Genomic DNA, 21,216 nt, shown 5'->3' on the forward strand with positions numbered 1-21,216 from the left:
TAATAATAATAATAATAATGACAATGATAGTAGTAGTAATGATACTACTACTACTACTACTAAGGATCACATAATAATAATAATAATAGTAATGATAATACTGATGATAAAAATAATAACAACAATAGCATTAATAATGATAATACTTATTATAATGGCGATAATAATAACAACAATATTAATAGTAGTAATGAGGATGAAAATAATAATAGCAATATCAACAAGACAACAATAAGAGCTGCGCGCATAACGTCGTATTCTGTTACTCTCCGCCTTATCTGTCAAACGCATTCTTATGCAACTATAGAACTTAATCCTCAAGAATTATGTAAATAATATGAGCTGCACAGTAGTTTATGTCATCAACTTAGAAACACACGTACACACACATAAGTATAATATTTCCATGTAGACAAACGAGGTAAAACAAGCTTTCTGTATTTTATTAGAATTTATATTCCTGGTTAATTTACATGTGTTAATAAACTCCGACGTTATTCTTGCGTTGCAATGTTTCGGCCTTTGCGTCGTGTATATACCTAGTTGTCTTTTACGGGAAGGGGAGCTATGCTCGTGGAGTCCCGTCTTCATATCTCATTTTATCTAGTGTTTTTGAATTCGTGTATTGTTTTTGCACACACCACTTTCTCATCTAACTTGTTCCAAATGTCTATTACTCTGTTGGGGTGTGTGTGTGTATATATATATATATATATATATATATATATATATATATATATATTATATATATATATATATATATATATATACACATACCTACACTGGTTGGCGGTCATCGACGCGTGGTCACCAAAGCTTCGTTCTTGATAGGCTACACATTAGCCAATAGGAGTCGCGGGATTAAGTCTTATTCCGTTTTGAGACGAGAGAATTTGCAAATCTTTCATCTGAATGTTCATAGATGGTTTTAGTTCTTCAGTGTATAATGGCTTCCAAGAATATTAATTTGCAAAGGTCTTTTTCTGTTTACTATCATCATTCCTCCTAAATTTTGACGGTAAGAGTAGTTATGTACTGTATTTAGCGTTGTAATGTGTTCTTTATGGCAACATGTTATTATCCTCGATAGCTTGATCCTCGTCATTCCGAGGTATGGTTGAAGTTCATAGTCCGCACTGATACATTTGTGTAGATGATTTGATTTTCTTCTAGAGGCGATGTTGTCTTGGAAGGGCGATTTCTCACAAATATTTGTGACGTCTTATGGTTCTTGCATCTGTGGTGAGGGAGATTTTTCTCGTAGGATTAATAATTCTGACATTGTTCGTTGATGTCTTGTATCATTCTTTCATCACTAGTATACTCTATAGTCATGCGAGTTCTGTAGTACAAGACATCATTTCCTTGCCTTTGTGGGAGAGGGGGTTGAGTTCTAATCTTAGATTATGTATTATGCTGCTTTGGTAAGTATACTATCGCTATACTCATTGTTGATAAGGATTTGGATTAGTCTTTCAATTCTGTGTATCTTTCATGGAGTGATGGGGTGTCAGTAGTGCTGGAAGTATTCACTAATACCATCGAGACAAAGATATTTGCAAGTTGGTTTGGTGCACACAAAGGTAGTGAACTGATTGCTGTGGTTGGTTACAGGGACATTGAGGAAGGGAAATTATGGCCAGAGGCATTAATAAGGCATTGCCTGAGGTTCTGGAGTTCATGGCGATATTTCATCCCAACAAAAATGTAATCTATATAACAGTAACAGATGGAGAGGCAGTTGGTGGCTAGTAAATTATTCTCTGTGGTCCCCATGAAAGAGATGACAAGGAGGGCTCCTTGGGTTGTCTCCAATGAGTTAGCAGTAAATTCAGTCTGGTTGGTGTGTTCCCCTCAGCCTTGTCTTTGTTGGTTCTGCAATTCATTGGTACATTTGGAAGTGTATCATCTAATACAAGTGATTTTTTTGTTCCTAATTCACATCTTCACAGTTGAAGTCACTCATCAGGGCTATAGCATAACTTTATTTGGTTATCTTCAATCAATATTACATGTCTATATAGTAATCATATTCATTCCATGCCCTTATTTTATAGGGCATACACCACTAGGAAAATTCTTCAACCTTTCTTTTCCACTGTTACTATTGCATCTATCGATTCAGTTTTTCCTTCTAGTAAGACTTCATCCACTTTCAACATCTTTACTACCATTGTTATGACTCTTCCCTGCTTTCTCCCTTCTCATGTTGTACACCACATCATCTACAATATTTTCTTCTGATTTAGTCTTAACTTGACTTCTCCTAGGATAGGGTTACAGACAGCAGGTTACCTAGTCCCATCACTACATCCCACTTTCGCTGCCTTTAAAGATCTCCATGAGAAACTTGGTGGTAGAATTCTTTCTTCTCCCTACCACTGGGAACAGAGGCAAAAATGGAAATATATACTCAAAGAAGTGGTACAAAACATGTTCACGAAGGAATAGGTGGGAGTGGGTGTGTGCGTTTGACTTGGCTACTTCCCTTATAAGGAAAAAGAAGCCCTTGGTGTATCGTCTTAATTATATATATGTAAAGTTTCCCCCTCCTCAAATAATTTTTCTCGCTATAATCACAGACATCTAATCTAGCTGATATTAAAAGATCAGCTTAACATGTAACATGCCAAAGTACCCCCAGGACAGTTCTGTTCATCACTTCCCACCTCCAAAACCACGAATCAACTGAGCATGGGTAAATGAATGAAAAAGAAAATGTAGATATTTTGAGTCAAACTTGATCATTTTTTCATGTAGACATTTTAGCTATTGGCTTGCAAAATAATTCAACAGATTTTAAAATTTGTATTTAATGTCCCTATTGCAGAAAGGATAAGGGAAAATATTTCATATTTTGTTGATTCTAACGCAAAATAGTCAATTACAGTAAAATATTCAGGGCTTCTTTGACCTAATTTATTATTATTATTATTTTGCCAGCCTTGTGGGTGGCAAATCTAGGCTAGAATTGGCACCCCCAGGCATATAGTCACCCCAACTCATGTGAGGGCCCTGAACATCAGCATTGATATATGCCACCCTAAAGCTCTCCACATTGTCTTTACTCTTTTACTTTCACTACTCTCTTTCCCCTCAGATAAAACTTATAATTTCAGGTCCTTCAAACTCCAGTGAACCTTTTTTTCACCTCTGTCCATTCACCTTTTTTTGTCCTATCTTCATTGACTTGTTCCCTCAGTTTTGCTCTCCTTATCTAAAAATTCTTAAAGTTTGATGATCAACCAGCCTCTATGCTCTACTGAATATTACATAGCTGACTGTTCTTCACGAAATACGACTGTTTGAGCATCTATAAATTTTTTATATATCATAAGATTGAACTAAACTTTATTTCATAACTGAGGGAAAAGTTATCTTCATATAGACTATACCACTCACATACAAATTAGACAAATCACCTGCAAGAGACCTGGGGCAACAGACTGATATAGGTGTAACTACAACACAGGACACAGAATACCTCATACTGCCATTCCCCACACTAATAATCCCTAGACAACAACACTCTTTTCATGACTTATGGTCCCAACTGGAGGCTAATGCTGGTTTCACAGAGAACACGGGTCTTCTGCAAGAGAGACAAGGGACAATGGATTGACTGATAGTGAAAGGATTGGGTAGTCAAGATCTTTTTTGCTCTATCAATAACAAAGGCTAGGGACCAATTATGGTTATTTAGTTGTATGTATGTGGTGGTCCTGCAAGATGAATAATGAAGCTGCCTACTTTCATAACCCGTCAATCCCCTCACCTATATCAGGAAGTCCCTGACAGGCAGACACCTGGTATGCATATCAGCCCCCAAGCTCTCTCTATCAATTTCAACTGTATTTCTTAAACACAAAGAGCTGACAACTGGCAATTGCTTTCCTCTCCCTACCACTCTCAGCCAAAGACAGAGAAAGTCTCACACTAACACAATACAGATAACAGCACAAATCTTCTTCCCAGACAGATTTGTGGGAGGGATTGAGGACCATTGCCAGCCACTGAGGGACTGCATGTTTTCCACTGAGCTAAACTCGAGATAATTAGAAATAAAGGCCACACTGGAACAAAGAAATAAAAGAGGCATCTTTCATTATACCTTTAATATGGGCACTTGGTATGATACATCTCCATAAATATATCAATCACTATTTCAGTATTAAAAGACGACGACGAGCCCACCACACCATCACCTGGAGTAGCTGTGGCGGTTGAGAGGAAACAAGCTGCGACATCTAGTGGCACAAGTGGCGCAGCACAAACACAACATTCTTCTGGATGCACTCTCAGTAATGTCCATCTTTCTTTTTACAGGGTAACTGTAGTACACTCACAACCAATGAAGAAAAAAAATAATAAAGCCTTTTGACTAAAATAATGAAAGATTACATAAGGTATTGTTTATGTATGGTTGCCCATGAATGAATTTTGCCTGGAAATATAATGAGCTCCGCAATGACAAAAATATCAGTAAATATGTCCTATTGATGAAATTTAAGGTTTTACTGCCCATTTAATACTGAATATAATCTATCATTCTCTTTTTTTAGGAGGAAAAATCTTGATATGGGATAAGAGGAAGGAGTGGGTGAGGACTGGTAGAGGAACAGAGGAAGATAGTGGGGAGGAGGTGAGGAAAGGTTAGATGGAAAGAAGTGTTTACATTGAAAAGAAATAATCTTTGTTGTGATGAAAGTAGAAGGTAGAGTTGAGAAAGGAGGGTATAGGAAAAGATGATGAGTAAGGGAAGGTGATGGAAGGGGAAAGAGTGAGGGGAGGTGATGGAAAGAGAGATGAGATGGGGAAGAAAGAGAAACTGAGGCAAGACAAGAATAAAGATAGAAAGTGAAGGAGAATAGGGAATCTGTGGAAACTATGGGAGAATACAAGTGGAGGATGGAAAGAAGAAAATGTTGAGGAAAATTGGGGAAGGGAAAGAAAAAAGAAATTGAAATAGAAGTTGGGATATGGTTAGGGGAATGATAGACTGAGGAATAATTTTAAAGTAATTTCATGTTTCACACAGCATTCCTACATGGTCTATAGGGCACCACTGACCATGCTGACAAAGCATTCAACCTTTCTTTCGAGTACAAGTAATAAAGTGAGATGCCAAGTGAATAATACAATGGGTAGTTGTGAAAACATAAATGAATGCATACTCAATACATGCTCCAAACTAATGTGGATAAGTTCAAAATCAATTAAACAAAATCTGTGAAGTAAGGTAAGCAAGTGAAGTATGAAAGAGTGAGTGATTGCAAGAGTATACGCAAGCAAGTGAATGATATACGTGAACACAAAAATAAAAGTGATGGATATGACGAAATTAATGCAAGTGCATATAAGATTAAACGTATTCATATAAAAATTACCTTTTTATCTCGCGGGTACCAAGAGATAATATCAAACTAAAGGAATATAACTGTAGACTAATTGGTGGTGGACAATGGGGAAATATCTTGACTTAAAAGCGCATTATCTGACTGTACTAGAGAGAACAGTCAGTCTTTATGAGGTGTATAGTACTGTGAGGGTCATGTCAACAATGCAATGCTTGTCAGTAGCTATGGTGAAAAAAAAAAAATTATAATAATAATAATAATAATAATGATAATATAAAAAATAAAAAATAAAATCAAGCAGAACCCTGAAAAGCAAAATGTTTGAAATAGTTTCCAGTGATTTTTCAATGCTTGAAATAGTTTCCAGTGATTTTTCTAATACTTTTCATGAAAATAAAATAAAAATAATTCCACATTGGTAAGGAAAACTGTCCTTTCATGTCCGACTACAATACTGAATTAGTATATAATGCAAATGTGAAAGTTGTGTGCGCTTACTAGTAGTTCTTTATATCATGTTTGCCACACGATTCTCCATGTTCTCTTTACACTCTACCTGCCTTTTACAGAATCCGCAAGTTCAACATGGAGATTCCATTTTCTTATAATCATACTAGAAAGGAAAGACAAGGAAAAAAAAAGAAAAAAATTGCAACAATAAAATTCTGGTAATATCTGAGCTTTATGTTCTGACTTATGACATCAAACGAGTCTGCAGTTCTGAAAGTTGGCCGTCCTCCTGTCGTCTGTATACGTGAGGACGAAGACGTTACAGCTGAATGGATGCATAGATTAAATACTATCTTATGTATAATAGCAGCTGCAAAGAAAAAAGGGAGAAAAAAGAAAAGGAAAAACAACAGGTGGGGTACATGATTTGACGCTTTACACCGGCTGGCAGCGCATCGTAGGGGCTGTGTCCGCCTCAAAAGGTTTACTAGCAATTCTTTCTTAACATTCCCTAGTTTAAAGCTTCCATTTGTGTTATGTACAGCACACATGACAGAGCAAAAGGAGTAGAGAAAATATAAGGGGGGAGGGGGGAAATGGGAAGATGAAAAGGTTAACATCCATCTCTGCTGGGGCAATGCTCCTCCTGCCTGGCTTAAACCTCATCACTTTAAGGCAACTGCTATCGTCTCCCATCCCACAAGCAAAGTCCCATTTAGCTGATCCATCCCTGGACTCCAAATTTCTCTAGTCTCAGTGAGAGGCGGCAATACTTCCGAGCCTTGCGACAATTCATGCCTGGGAAACAGGCCATTCCTGGCACTGAGTTAGCATACACAACGAGGTTCCTACTCCTACACAACAAAATGGTAGGTCAATGTTGCCCTTAACAATATAATAGTAATATCACTGATAAATATTAAACCAATAATAAATCTATCTATATACATACGTATACTGTCTAGTAAAAGGCTACCTAGATATCCGACATCCAAGAGTGGAAGGAGACTATCGTACAAACAGCAGTTGAACCTATCATTGAAGACTAAGAGAAATTTCAATACCACAAACTATTATTAAAGGAACAGAGTAAACAAGTAGTTAACCTGCCCCTTTATGATTCATTACATACCTTCATCTGAGACCAATGACTTGATTCTTGACATTCTCGCCCCTCTTCGACGTGTTAACCAGCAAACTGTCCTCTGCTACTGACCACCGAGTCAGAAGACGATCGTATAAAATTCAGCCCCCCACTGGAGTCGTGATTAAACGTCAATGGTGACCCCAGGTCAATATTGAACTTGATTGATACTATCAGCTGCAACAGCAGACATGCAGCTATTCTATCCCTCATAGTTTTTTGTAACTAAAAAACATTATATCACTCATCTATAAGAAGTTCCATAACCTTTAAAAAAGTATATCTCTCAATATATAAAGATCCCCTTCTGGGAGCAAAACAGATGCAGCCATTATCGCCACGCAAACATGTGCAACAGCTGTGATGAAGCAGCTAGTGCCATTTTCTGTAGAGCCTATGCTGCAGCACCCATCTTAAGACACACGCCTACAACTGTCACACACCTGTGGCTGTTGCCAACTGTTAGATAGCTGTAGACAGCTATGGCTACTAAGCAGGAATACCCATTTATCCACAGAAAATATGTTACAGACAATATAATCACTCATACAGTTTAATCAGCCGTACGTGGTCACAACTACATAAGTCATCCATTCCAACAATCATACCAGCATTCTTCCAGCTGCTGCTGTCTATGGTTCGAACAACCATTCTTTATCATACAGTGGAACTTTCAATCACTACGTTAGCAAGAACTGCAGACCATGGTTAAAAACACGGCAACAAATTTTGGTTATGAGGTGCTGCACATAACTATAGTCATACGAGTGCAAACAGTTACAACATGAGATGAAGATCCAAGCAACAAATAAGTTTAATGCAACAACGCATCTGCCGTAGCAGCCAGCCATGGTTGTATCATCATCACTTCTGACAACCATTTAAAAAAACAGCTTTTAAGGTTCACAAAATTATAATAATTACCCACAGCCTGACAGCAGCACCAACAACCCACAATTATAATAATAGAGAAGTTATCTACAGTCACACAGCTTCTCTGCTCCAATGTCTTACAGACACTACCAACCATAACCTCACACCAGACATCATTCAGGATCATACAGTTGCACCAGTCAACAGTTTCACAACCACAGCCATCAACAATGATTACAAAGCTGCAGCATACATCTACAGTAACAGAGTACCAACTATCTATTACCCAACAGCTTCAACTACCAATTGTGATCACCAGCTGCATATAATGACAATTTTCTGGTTTAGCACGATCCCAGAAATGGCAGAACAGCAGCTACAGACTACTAGACAGTTTTAGCTGTACTTGGGGAATACACAGCAACAACAGTTCCAGCTATGCCTACCACATAAGATCACAAAGGAGTAGTTTCATTTTAGATTGCATCCTCACGGCAATCACTTACACTCGAGCACATATTACCAACAATTACGAAGAAACTCCAATGACCACATAGCTGCAGCTGATGTCTGGCTACATAACAGCACCTGTAATACATCTAGTTGCACTGCTGTAAATGTCACTGCTGATCACTGAACTGAAGCAGCCTTTTGTGCTCATACAAGAGATGTATCCATCTGCATGCCTGTTACTGATGATCCTATAGCCATGGCTGCCATTGCTGGTCACAAATCTGCACATGCCATCTCGGATCAGACAGCTCTATCTACTACTTCTATTTACACAGGTGCAGTCTCTGTTACACAGCTATGGCAGCCACTACAGCTGCCACTGATCGCTCTGGAGCTCACGTACTTTTCGAGTTACAGTTGTGTAATTCCTCGTGACCAGAATTACAACACAACCTACTGGAAGTCACAGCTTCCAAAACAATCTGTGTAATATTGTGGCAGCAGTCATGCATGATGTCACCCAAAGGCAATACCCATAGATCACAGAAGCAGTAGTCACTGGTGACCAAACTGACAGTAGCTACTCCTGGCCACATGGTGGCTGTAGCCTTATCAATCAACCAATGGCAGAAGCTATCTGCGATCACAAAGATATCAACTATTTGTGATCATGATGAAGGAGCTGTTGGGGATCATACAGTAACTTTAGCTGTAATTTATCACACACTGGCATTAGCTACCAGAAATCACTTGATAACAGCTCCTCTTGAACAAAGACAGCAAACATCTCAGATCACAAACTAGCGACAGACACTATCAGTGACCTACACTGACAGTTCCTCTCAAGATCATGAAAACAGCAATGGCTGTCAGTGTCCACATGCAGGCAGCTGTTATTGGTGATAACAAGATGGCAGCAGCTATCAGTAAGTACACCGCTGCCCTGTGTCAATACACTACTTAGAATGCTGTGGCTGCTCGACAACAGTCCCGTCAGTGCCTGGAGCACGAGACTTGTATCAGCAACGCGATGAGCTAGAGTAAACGAGAAAGCGAGGGTACTGATTGGTGAAAAGCACACTAACACTTGTTTACATTTGTGGATGGCGTTACAACAAGATTCCTGTATAAATGATGGTTGGTACACTAGAGATATGATCTAAGGCCAGCACATACAAATGTTGGACTATATACGAGATCTACAACCCGCTTGGAACCCGTGATGATCACCTAAAGGCAAGATGGATATTATGTGTGCCAAAGCAGAGAAGGATGCCCCTTGGCATAATGAATGCCCCAATGCAATGCTACCTGTGCTGTAACTTTCAAGGCTATTAGTTGGTTATGTACAATCTCAAGGTCAACTACAAATCTATTTTTTCTGAGAGGCCAACCAACTGTATTATCTCACACACCAGCTTTATGTTATCCTTGATAGCAGCAGCATCACACCACACTTCGACTGTTTAACTGAACTTGGCTTTTCATATGTATGTGGAGGAGCCTTCCAAGTGTACGCCACATGCAGAACACTCGTGTGCATCCCGCTCATTGATCAGCGTACACTGCGGGCATTGCCGTCCTCCGGACACTAAGGGTCGCATCTCTGCACCGGGACGCCGAGACTTACCGCACATCTCACACGCTGACTTGCTCCTCTCGTTGATGTAGGTACAAGTGGCACAGGGCCACGGCTTTTCGTCAAATTCGTACGGGGGTAGTGGAGCAGGTGGCTGCGTGGCAGTTGGAGATGCAGGCTGGGTGACGGTCTTGCTACTCGAATGCTGGATGGTTGAGGGCGTAGCTACACTGGACCGTGAGGCCTCTGAAGGCTGGTGCGGCTCCTGTCGTCCGTGAGAACCCCGACTACTCACACTTCGATTTGACGATAAACTACTACAGCCAAGATTCTTGTCCAGTTTGTTTTCTAGCTTGGTATTATTTCTCTTGGGCAACAACTTCCTATCTTCATAGTCGTCACTGTCCTGAGGTGCCGTCTCAAAGCCAACGGAAACATTGTCGTACAAACTATTGCGCATAGTGAGGTGTGGGAAGCCGTCCCCTCCATGAGAATGAGAAGAGCTTTTGCTGGAGCTTGGTAGTCGTTCTACACGTTCTCTTGTTTCATTAAGGGATAGCTGCTGAAGAGCCTGATTGATGGACATAGTTTTTGGCTTTGTTGAACTATCTTGCCGTTTATTATTTAAGGTTATGTTATTATTATTATTATTGTTATTCTTACCAGATGATACTGGCTCTGTATACAGATTTTGCCTTGTACCTAAGTGGTGTAAGATATCTCCTCGGTCACCAATATCTTTATTATAACCTTGATTCTTCAAACCTCGGAATACAAAGTCCCACGTCTCCCATGAACTCCCCCCAGCCTCCCCACCACCCCCACTTGTCAGGTTGGCTGAGTTACGATTTGAGTCCTTAACGAGCGACAAGGTTGCCTCCAGGTGTTCATCCAGAGTTCCGGCCTGAAACACTTCAGGTGGCAGTGGAGGTGGCGGTTGTTGACGAAGCTCTGTTGACGGAGGAGGAAGGGCTGAGCCCCTTGCACCACTGGAAGAACTACTAACTTTGGTATTGCGTTTATGGGGAAGGACCTGCAATGACAAGAGGTAAAGTGGAGTTAAACATTTGCTTATGAACTAATGTCCAGTAATAAATACATAAATAAACAAATAAATATATATATTTATATATACATATATTCGGGAATAAATTACCTACTTCTGAGTGTGGTGTTTTCTACATTTCCACCATATATATTCATTTTTTTCTTAAGTGGCTCCTAACCATGACTTAATATAAATCATATAAGAATATAATTAATATAACTGAACTTTACAAATGAAAATATGCACACATAAATAGATTGGGTCATAAGAGCTATAAAGCTTTTATATGAAAGTTAATAGGTGATGAACACAAGTTCAGCACTTATTTACCTAATTGTAGCACACAAGAATGGAGCAATGCTTTTGGGGTCCAAATACCATATGGGGCTACATTATCTTGTTCTCCAACAGTCATACCTAGATTTAAATTCAACGGTTACAGCTTGGGCTATATTACCTTCTAGACTACTCCAAGAATCTATGCATTGGTATAGAAAACTGAACTTCTTACAGAAAACTGAACTTCTTCACACTGTCTTTTTCAATTTGTTCCCGTGACCTCATGAAGCTCTCCCATCCCCAATCAAGATCTCCTTTGTCAAAGTTGTCCACCACCTTTTAGTGACCTAAATACCACAAAGTCAACTTTTTCTCTTCAATCCTTCAATGTTGGTAAGTCTAATGCTTTTAGTCTCTCTTTGCATGGCTTATCAACCAAGTTGGGATCCAGTTTGGTTGATATTCTTCATATCATCTTGATCTTGTTTATATCTTTCACTCTATGTATTCAGGGATGGAATGGGTGGGAATGATTTTATGCCTTTTTCTTTTTGGCTACCCCCTTTATAAGGGGGAAAAAGCCTTGGTATATGTATGTATGTATGTACTCTACGTAAAGACCATGCAACTGATGCATATTCCAGTCTTTATGGATGGAGATGACAGGTGGTAATGAATATAGAACTGCTTACTATAGGCATTATGTGTTCTTGCAGTCTCCTTCATTCTTATGTTCTTATCATATCTTTATCCATGTCATGAAAAGCCAACTTAAATATTCTGCAGCAATCCATGTATCTCTCATACTGATATGCTTGTCAGGTAACATGTTGTCTTTTATCAACACTCCTAAATCCTCCTCCTCTTTTGCCTTTGTAGTTGATTCGCTTCAGTGATGGTCATTTTGAGCTAATACCCGCTTCCGATGTTTCTCTTTTTTGTTATTGAAATATATTTTCCACTCTTGGTTTCAGGTATATATATACATGCATATACCAAGGCTTTTCCCCCTTACAAGGGAGGTAGCCAAAAAGAAAAAGGTATATATATACAATTTAAATTATTTTTGTAACAACTTATGAGCCTCCTCCCTTTTCATTTTTCTCATGATCCTTGCATCATCTGCCAACATGTTAGCACAGGACCTTCCATCATGTCATTATCATAGATAAGCAACAATACATGTGTTAACACCAAACCTTATGGGACTCTGCTGGTCACTTCCTTCCATACTGACATGTTATATTTTACTTATGTCCTTATATTCCCATCTTTCAAAAAATTATTCCATCTTTTTGAGTGGGAATTTCACATCTTTTACAAAGGTATAGAGCAGTCTGTACAGGCCCATCACCTTATCATATTGTGTCTTACGATAGCAATATTTGGCTCAACAAAGGCACCTTCTATGGTGTGAGTACAATTTGTTGTATAATGTCCTCTAATTTTATCTGGAGGCTGTTGCCTTATATCTGGGAGCTGTGGGTCACCTGCAAGAGATCTGGGGCAACAGATTGATTGACTGATTCAGACTAAACAATTCACTCATCTCCCCTATAAATCCAAAAACTTTGTTACCCAGACCATTTCTTTGTACTCTATAGGTTAATTCTATCACCTCTGTGTTATAAATCAATGATACTGTGGGCACCTCGACAACAGACAAAAACTTAAATATACATTTTGCTTAATGGGGTAGGTTATATTACAAAAACTATACAAATATATACAGTATATATTGCAACTAATCTGTAGTGAAAATACAACAGCTTGCATATGCAAACAGATTTCTTTACCAATTCAAGGACATCTCTGCATTCCTGTAGTGAATATTGAAACCTCAAAACTATTTGTTCCTTCAAGAAGACAAGAAAAAAATATACACAAGTGGATGTCTCCCTTCCCCTGGCATTGAAGTAGTGTATATTGGAATGCTATGTAGTGTCATATATATTTGCCATTAAGTTCATTTTTGAAGCAATGGAATGTAATAGGTGTGATATTGCCTTAGGAAAATTTGACAAATGATACTTGTCCATGATTCAACAGAAGGCCATGGGTCTTCAACTCAACTTTGGAAACTGGAAAATCCCTGGCCACTAACTGCTAACTTGAGCATGCTCGTCATCTACAACTCCTAAATCCATGGTCAACATGATATCCCAAAAAGACCTTTTCAACTTGTAGGATACATGTAGCCACTCAGGTCATCAAATCGATAAAAAGAATTACTGATCCTCTTTCAGTTTCAAACCATTTTCTGGCTTTTTGGGATGAACAGAATGTCCAAGAAGTTTATGAAGTCCGCATAATCAACGAGTGCATGATCTTGAGTTCCTGAGTCATTTTGACTACTAATATGTCTGGCATCCCCATAGCATTTACCTTTGTTTTGGTCTTCTCCAAATCAAGGTTGTGATGGCCAGTTGAAATGATGCAGGAAAAGAAAGAGGAGCTATTTGGTTAAAAAACGGACTGTGGGTTCTTTAACAGGAAGTCTGGGGTTTCCAAGGGAGGCAGAATGGGACAGGAAGGGATACTGCATAAAGAGGTGGCTTTCAGCAGAGTACTTCGAGTTTGGCGGCAACTCGTCAAGAGGGACGACCTTTATAACTTGTTTGGTGTGCACCTAAATGGTAAAGGAAAGGAAAGTTTTTGTGGCACACTGAGTGATCTGCTATCTGATTTCTATCAAAACCTTTTGTACTTAAATTCTTTTGTGGTACATTAAATCCACTCCTATTTTTATTTCTATCAAAAGCTTTTGTTCATTTCTGCACTGGGTTTTTGTGCACTAGTCCATGATATATGTATGACTTAAAAGGTAAAAACATTGGGTTTGAAAATTATTGGATTCAAAGAAAAATAGAATTCACAGAATGAACATAAAGAAAAAAAACACTGGAACTAAAAAATATAGGAATTTAAGAATTAGGATTGTACAATCATGAAGTTTAATGCAAAAAGCATAAAAATCAGCACTGCAAGCTACACACACACACACATAAAAAAAGAAAGAAAGAAAAAAACTAAATAGCAAAGGACAGGACTAAGGCTATATTTGAGATTCTGGGGATCCAAACTTTACTGGGGTATTGATTGTATAGTTATTTGTAGGGTTGTGTGATGTTACCAAAGTTGTTCAATATGTCTATGGAAGCAAACAAATTAAAACTTCTAACACATAGGTAAGATTAATTGTATATCCCACTATGGGAGAAAAGAAAGACTGTTGTACAAAGATAAGTATATTACCATCACTGTGTGTAATCCTTGCTGAAGAGGATCACAGACAGTTATCATAATATACCTTTCTTCGTACAAACAGTGATCATTTTATAACTATCTTTGTACAACATTCTTTCTTTTCTTTGATAGAGGGATCTACAGTTTGTATCTATGGATATCTAATAAAAGAAGTAAACATGAATGTGTTTGGCAGAAGTTTCTAACTGGTAAGAATGAACAGGCACAAGTTGTTATTTGCAGGGGAACTTTTTTTTTTTCTTTTTTTTTATGACTTGGGAGAGACTGGAGAGGTTACAAGACTGAAAGGTAGGTGAGGAGCCTATACCAGGAAAAGCATAGTCGTGGCTCAAGCCAAGACCTTTCCTTTGAGTGCTTCAACTGTTGGGGCAGGTAACAGTCATTGCTGGGAACTGGAGAGGCATGCAGGATTCAAAGTCACAACTAAGTGAATGCAAGACCATCACACTTCTGATTATGCCACCAGTGCACATGACTGAGTTTGGAAGATTATGCATAAGAAGAACATTTAGAGCGAATGTGAACAAATGTAACATGATCCAAGGAATGACAATGGCTGCAAGATGAATGTACGCGAAGGGAGGCTTGAGGACGTGGAGAGTTTTAAGTACAGTGAGACCTCTCATTAACGGACGTTAATTAGCTGTGTTTGCGGTGTTTTTGCTGTGTTTTCGGTGTTTTGGAGTGGTTTTTGGGTGGCATAGTGATTGCACGCACTAAACAACAGCACCAAAAACACCGAAAACACAGCAAAAACACCACAAACACAGCTAATTAACGTCTGTTAATGAGAGGTCTCACTGTATCTAGGACTGAATATGACAATTGACAGTGGAGTGGATGTAGAGTAAAGGAAGTAAATAAATATCTGGGTGGGATGAACAATATTATGAGAAATAGGATTGTCAATTAATCAACTGTTGAGTTTCATTAGGTGGATAAATTGCAGACCCCAAAGTAGTCTGCCAACTGTCTTTGTAACTTCCTAGACCAGTAGTTCTTAACCTGGGATACCTGTGCCCCCATGGGGGTACAAAACCTTAACCCCCCTGGGGGTATGAGACATGATAGCCGGTGCAATGGTACTGTATATTTACCATGGGAAAGCATAATGTGTATTCATTGTATCCTACTAATTGATATTTTTAATTTTAAATAAAAAATATCTTTGTCCAGTTATTGAATATATCTAATAATCTATTAACAAGGTTTGTATCACTAATCCTTTTCACATGTTTGCATTGTATTTATATTGGATGGGGGTATGAGAATTTGTTTTTAGATAATCAAGGGGTACAGGCACTGAAAAAAGTTAAGAACAGCTGTTGTCTGTGTTGTATTGGTTTGGGACTCTTTCTATTTCAACAGAATGTGGTAGGGAGAGGGGAACAGTTGCCAACTGTCAGCTCACCATGTTTAGAAAAAGTGAAAGAAAAGCAGTTCAAGTTAAATGAGAGAGATCTTGTGCCCAGTCCTGAAACCCAGTTTCTGTCCATCGGGAATGCACCTCCTGATGACGGTGAGGAGGTTGACATGTTTTGAAAATGAACAGCTCTGCTCTTGCAGGACCATCACATGCAGTAACCATCATTAGTCCCTCATGCAGCACATCCATACAGGAACATTCACGCTCGAATCACAAAGCAGGTACTATGAGACCTACCAACAAAAACCCTATCCTATTCCATTGAGCCCTCAACAGAGTTGTCCTTCCTAGAGAGGTGGGAAACACACTCGCACAGTCACATGACTACCTTCAAGTTATCATCCAACACCGAGAAAATACCAACACTGAATGAACCTGACCACAGAGGCAAACTACTCCAGATGCACTCATCGTGCAGGGGACACAATAATGCCTCATCTTGCACTTGCCCCACCCTTGCCATATTTAGACTTTCACAATTCTTCTTCCTTGAGTGACTTTGCAGGCCACAGGTGGATGAGTGCTTGAGGTTATGTATTTTATGCTTCCTCTGGCTGTCTATGAAGAATGTATACTCTGGGTCTGTGGGTAAGTCTTTTCTTACACTAAATGATGTGTCAGTTGTCAGGGTGAGGAGGGAGATGCTTGCCTGTGCAAAATAATTTATGAGTGTGTTTGTTGTATGTTGACTGTTGTTGTGGTTATTGTTGTATGACAGCATGTTGTGTTACTGTTAGTTAGTGTAATGCTGTTGAGTGTCTTGTACAATTTTCTGGTGTTTGTTTTGTGATTAAGTGTGTTGATAAATGTTTACCAATTTTGTATTTTTTGTTCATGTATTTTGTTATTGATCTCAGTGTTTAGTGCTTGTATTTGGTCTGTTAAGTTCTGAGGGATAGGCATGGGCGTACTGATGAAACCTTGAGTTTCTGGTGTGAAGATTGGGTTGTGTGGTTTTCTATTGCCTCTGGGGATGTATTTCTTGTCTGCGTTTTGCTTGTTTGTATTGAAGGTCCGTATCTGGTGTGGCAGCATCTGGATCATGGGAACCCCCAACCTCCCCCAAAACCCAAGAGTTGGGAGCCAAAAAGCCACAGTACATCCCTACCACTGGCTATTATGCAGATGACACCAATCCCTGTTGTTATTCCTTCTGACTTTTAAAATAACGAGTTCACAAAAATTATGTTATTACCCTATATGGAGCATAGTATTTGTACATACATATACCAAGGGTTTTTCCCCCTTACAAGGGAGGCAGCCAAAAAGGAAAAGGCATAAAATCATTTCCACCCATTCCATCCCTGAATACACTCCACTCCCCTCCACCCTCCCTCTTATCTTAGCACCTCCTGGATGACGGGTCATCCCTGCACCTTGTCCACTGCCCTGGGTCAGAAGCAGTGTCACAAGACACAGCACATCCACAGCAAGACCGCTTCATTAAATCGGCGACCCCCCCTCTCCGTCCCCCCCATGCATAAAAGGAGAAGATGGGGAGAAATCCCTTCGGGCTGCATCAAATTTTGCTCACACATACTACCTCACCCCCCATCCCCCCACCCATTCCACCTCATGCATCACATCATCCATATACAACCATTCTCCATTCACCCGTCTTCTGTCCTCTCCCATCCTTCCTCAACAGACATTCCCCTTTGTTATGAGTTTAATTTTATGCATGTATTCTTTACATGCATGCATGTCTTAGTTGGAAACCTATCTTGTGAGGGGGAAGAAGCCTTCTGATATAAAGATAGTTTACATGCTGCGTAATGTCCAGCATATACACATGTAAGCCTAAATGATTTAGATCTAAAGACATTACTAATTTGTTTTCCTTTGTCATGTGGTCCCTTAAATTGTATTAAAGACTATCTTAAGGGGAAGTAGTACATATAAGAAGCACTAGACAATGCAAAATAAATCATATGGAAAGCACCTCAAAATTATACAAGGGTTTTCATTCAAAACTGAAGACTCAAGGACATCTTCTAAATTTTAGAAAAAGCAGATTATATTCCACAAACAAAACATTTGATAGTGAAATTGATTGAACGAAGATCATGAATGATGTAGTTTAGAAGAGGAATAAAAATTTCCCTCTGTTCCTGATCCTGTATATGATAAAGTTCAAATTCAGGGTTTTAAGCTTGAACAAACGAGAAACAGCGTTTTCTTTACATCTTTTTCCTGTTGCTAACTTCACCATGAACCAAATGGGCTCATGATTTAACATTCCATTATGAGAAACTCAATGCGCATATAACAGCTGATATCAGCCATTCTTTCCAAAGGATTTTGTCTATTTTTCTCTTTAAAAACATAAGAATATAATAACATGTTTCAGATCAAGATCCAATTGGGCCATACAAACAATATGCTTGGTCTGAGCAATTTTGAGAGGCCTAGCTAAAAATAAGAAATCATTTATAAATATAAAAATGCCAGGCCATTACAGCTAGTTCTCGAAAGTCAATAACTCTTTGCCACATTGTGCAAAGTCAAAGAATGTGAAAATAAAGATTAAAACTATAAAAAAGGTCCCTATATTATTTGCCATATGCTTATCTAAATTCTTTTTTGAAACTATACAATGTGTTTCATGAGACCATATTCTTGGGTGATTTATTTCACCAATTTACCACTCCGTTACTAAAGAAATGTTGCCTTATTTCAAGCATTGCTCTAGATTTCTTAATTTTGTGGCTACAATTCCTTGTCCTGTTATTTGGCAACAAAACAATAAAAACTGCCAAACAATATCCATCTCCTGTTCTCAAAAACTTTTAGTGCTGCTTTAAAATCTGCCAAAGTATCACAGGTCACTTCTTCATGATTTTCTTACAGTGGACATTAATGATGGAGTGTGTGCATATAATGAACTTGTTAATGTAATTTCCTTACTCATGGTTACTGTTGTGGTTATGAGTTAAAGATTTCTGTCCTCTTTTGGTTTCAATACTTTCATTATCAAAACTTCCTTAAGTCACATCATTCCTCCCTGTTTTTCTTACATAAAACTTTTTCAATTCTAATGATAACTTGGGGAGGAACTGGATAGCTTTAGATACTTGGGGCCGCATGTGGCAGGACAGGGAGGAATGGAGGTGAAGGTAAATTGTAGAAGATTGAGAGAAGCAAGTAAATGCCTTGCTGGATTAAAAAATGTAACGAGAAATAGGTATTTGGGAATGGATGCAAAAAGGAGATTATAAGAAGAGTGGATTGTATGAGGCAGAGACATGAAATTTAAGGAAGACAGGAAAAGTTGAAATGTGTTTGAGAATGTCTGAGAAATATGGTAGGGGTTACAAGGTTGGATAGAGTGAGAAAAGAGGATGTGAGGAGGAAATAGAGGTCGAAAAGGAGATGGTAGATAGGGTTGATCAAAGATTATTGTGATGGTTTGGACACATGGGTAGAATGAGTGAAGAAAGATTAGTAAAAGAAGTGTGAAAGGCAGAGGTGGACGGAGTGAACATGAAGGGACGACCAAGGATGAGATGGATGGATGGGGTGAAAGGGGTGTTGAGCAAGAGGGGAATGTCTGTTGAGTAAGGAAGGAAGAAGGCAGGAGATAAGGGTGAGTGGAGAATGGCTGTGTATAGATATTATGATGCAAGGAGGGGAGGGGGTTAGAGAATGGTCATGTGTGAATGATATTTTGACATAGCTCAAAGTGAAGCGGCTTAACCCATTCAACTCCGATGACAAGATGTCTTGTCATTTGGTCAAATAAAACAAAAAATCATAATAAAACAACAAAATGTTTGATGATCAAACAGCACCAGAAAAATATGACGTCATCAGTCCTCCTCGAGGAGGACTGATGACGTCATATTTTTCTGGTGCTGTTTGATCATCAAACATTTTGTTGTTTTATTATGATTTTTTGTTTTATTTGACCAAATGACAAGACATCTTGTCATCGGAGTTGAATGGGTTAAGTGAAGCAGCCTTGCTGTGGATGTACGGTGTCTTAATGGATTACTTCTGACCCAGGGCTGTGGGCAGGGTACAGGGATGACCTGTCATCAATGTAAGATGAGAGGGAGGAAAGTGTGGTGGATGGGAGTGAAATAGGTGGGAGTGGTTATATGCCTTTTGGCTTTGGCTACCTCCCTTGTAAGGGGGAAAAAAGCCCTTGGTGTATAGAATGACAATTTGTATATTTTGCCCTTGACCCTTGCTGCTACCCAGCAGTTCTATCTATATATACATACCAAAAGGCCTTTTCATCTTTATATGAAGTGAACATACATATACATATACCAAGGGCTTTTTCCCCCTTATAAAGGAGGTAGTTAGCGTCAAAGGCATAAATCCACTCCCACCCATTTCATCTCCACATACTTCACTCCCATTCACCAACCCTCCCTCCCTCCCTCTTATCTTGGCTCCTCCTGGATGATGGATCATCCTTGCATCTTGCCCACTACCCTGGGTCAAAAGCAATACAGCAAACACAGCACATCCACACCAAGGCCACTTCACTTAATCGGCAAACCTCCCTCTCCATTCCCTTATTCAGAAAAAGAGAAGACGGGGAGAATTCCCTTCTGGCTTCATCAGAATGTCATTTACATATACTCCCCAACCCCTCCCCCATTACTCACCCACTCCCTTCCATGCATCACAGTGTCATCCATAAACAACCATTCTCCACTCATCTGTCTTCTATTTTCTCCTTTCCTTCCTCAACAGACATCCTCCTTTTTCCAAAAGCCCCTTTTACCACATCCATCCATCTCACCCTTGATCATCCCCTTATGTTCACTCCATCCACCTTTGCCTTCCACACTTTTTACTAATCTTTCTTCATTCATTCTTTACATGTGTCCAAACCATCCCAATACTCTTTCATCAACCCTATCTCCCAACTCCCTTTCCACCCCCATTCTCCTCCTCACCTCCTCATTTCCCACTCTATCCAGCCTAGTAACCCCTATCATGCTTCTCAGGCATTAAATTTCAAACACATTCAAACTCCTCCTCTCTTATGTTCCATGTTTCTGCACCATACAGCGCTGTTGGCACAATCACTCCTTCATACAATCTCCTCTTAGCATCCATTCCCAAATGTCTATTTCTTATTACAATTCTGAATCCCCCAAGGCATTTACTTGCTTCTTTCAATCTACATTCTACCTCAACCTCCATTCCTCCCTTTCCTGCCACATTCACCCCCAAGTATCTAAAGTTATCCACTTCCAGCTTCTCTCCCTTAATACTCACTTTTCAATTGCTGACATCCTCTCCCCTTATACATCTCATCACCTTACTTTTACCCACATTTATCTTCAACTTCCTTCTTTCACACACCTTCCCAAACTCTGT

At 39.1% G+C, this 21,216-nt stretch overlaps 1 protein-coding gene across 5 annotated transcripts in view; it reads right to left on the bottom strand.

The window, feature by feature from the left end:
- Nucleotides 1-4,100: 4,100 nt before the first annotated feature.
- tamo (PUB and ZnF_RBZ domain-containing protein tamozhennic) overlaps nt 4,101-21,216 on the bottom strand; it is a 46,935-nt gene continuing 29,819 nt past the window's right edge. For all 5 annotated transcript variants that reach the window (XM_076213325.1, XM_076213327.1, XM_076213326.1 and 2 more), the window contains one exon: nt 4,101-10,889. In XM_076213325.1, the coding sequence (XP_076069440.1) occupies nt 9,762-10,889 (1,128 nt within the window). In that variant the 3' untranslated portion in view covers nt 4,101-9,761. The remainder of the gene's footprint in view (nt 10,890-21,216) is intronic.

This window comes from Oratosquilla oratoria, chromosome 31 (assembly GCF_046742065.1).
Source record: "Oratosquilla oratoria isolate Oo_2021 chromosome 31, ASM4674206v1, whole genome shotgun sequence".
Classification (NCBI taxonomy): Eukaryota; Metazoa; Arthropoda; class Malacostraca; order Stomatopoda; family Squillidae; genus Oratosquilla; species Oratosquilla oratoria.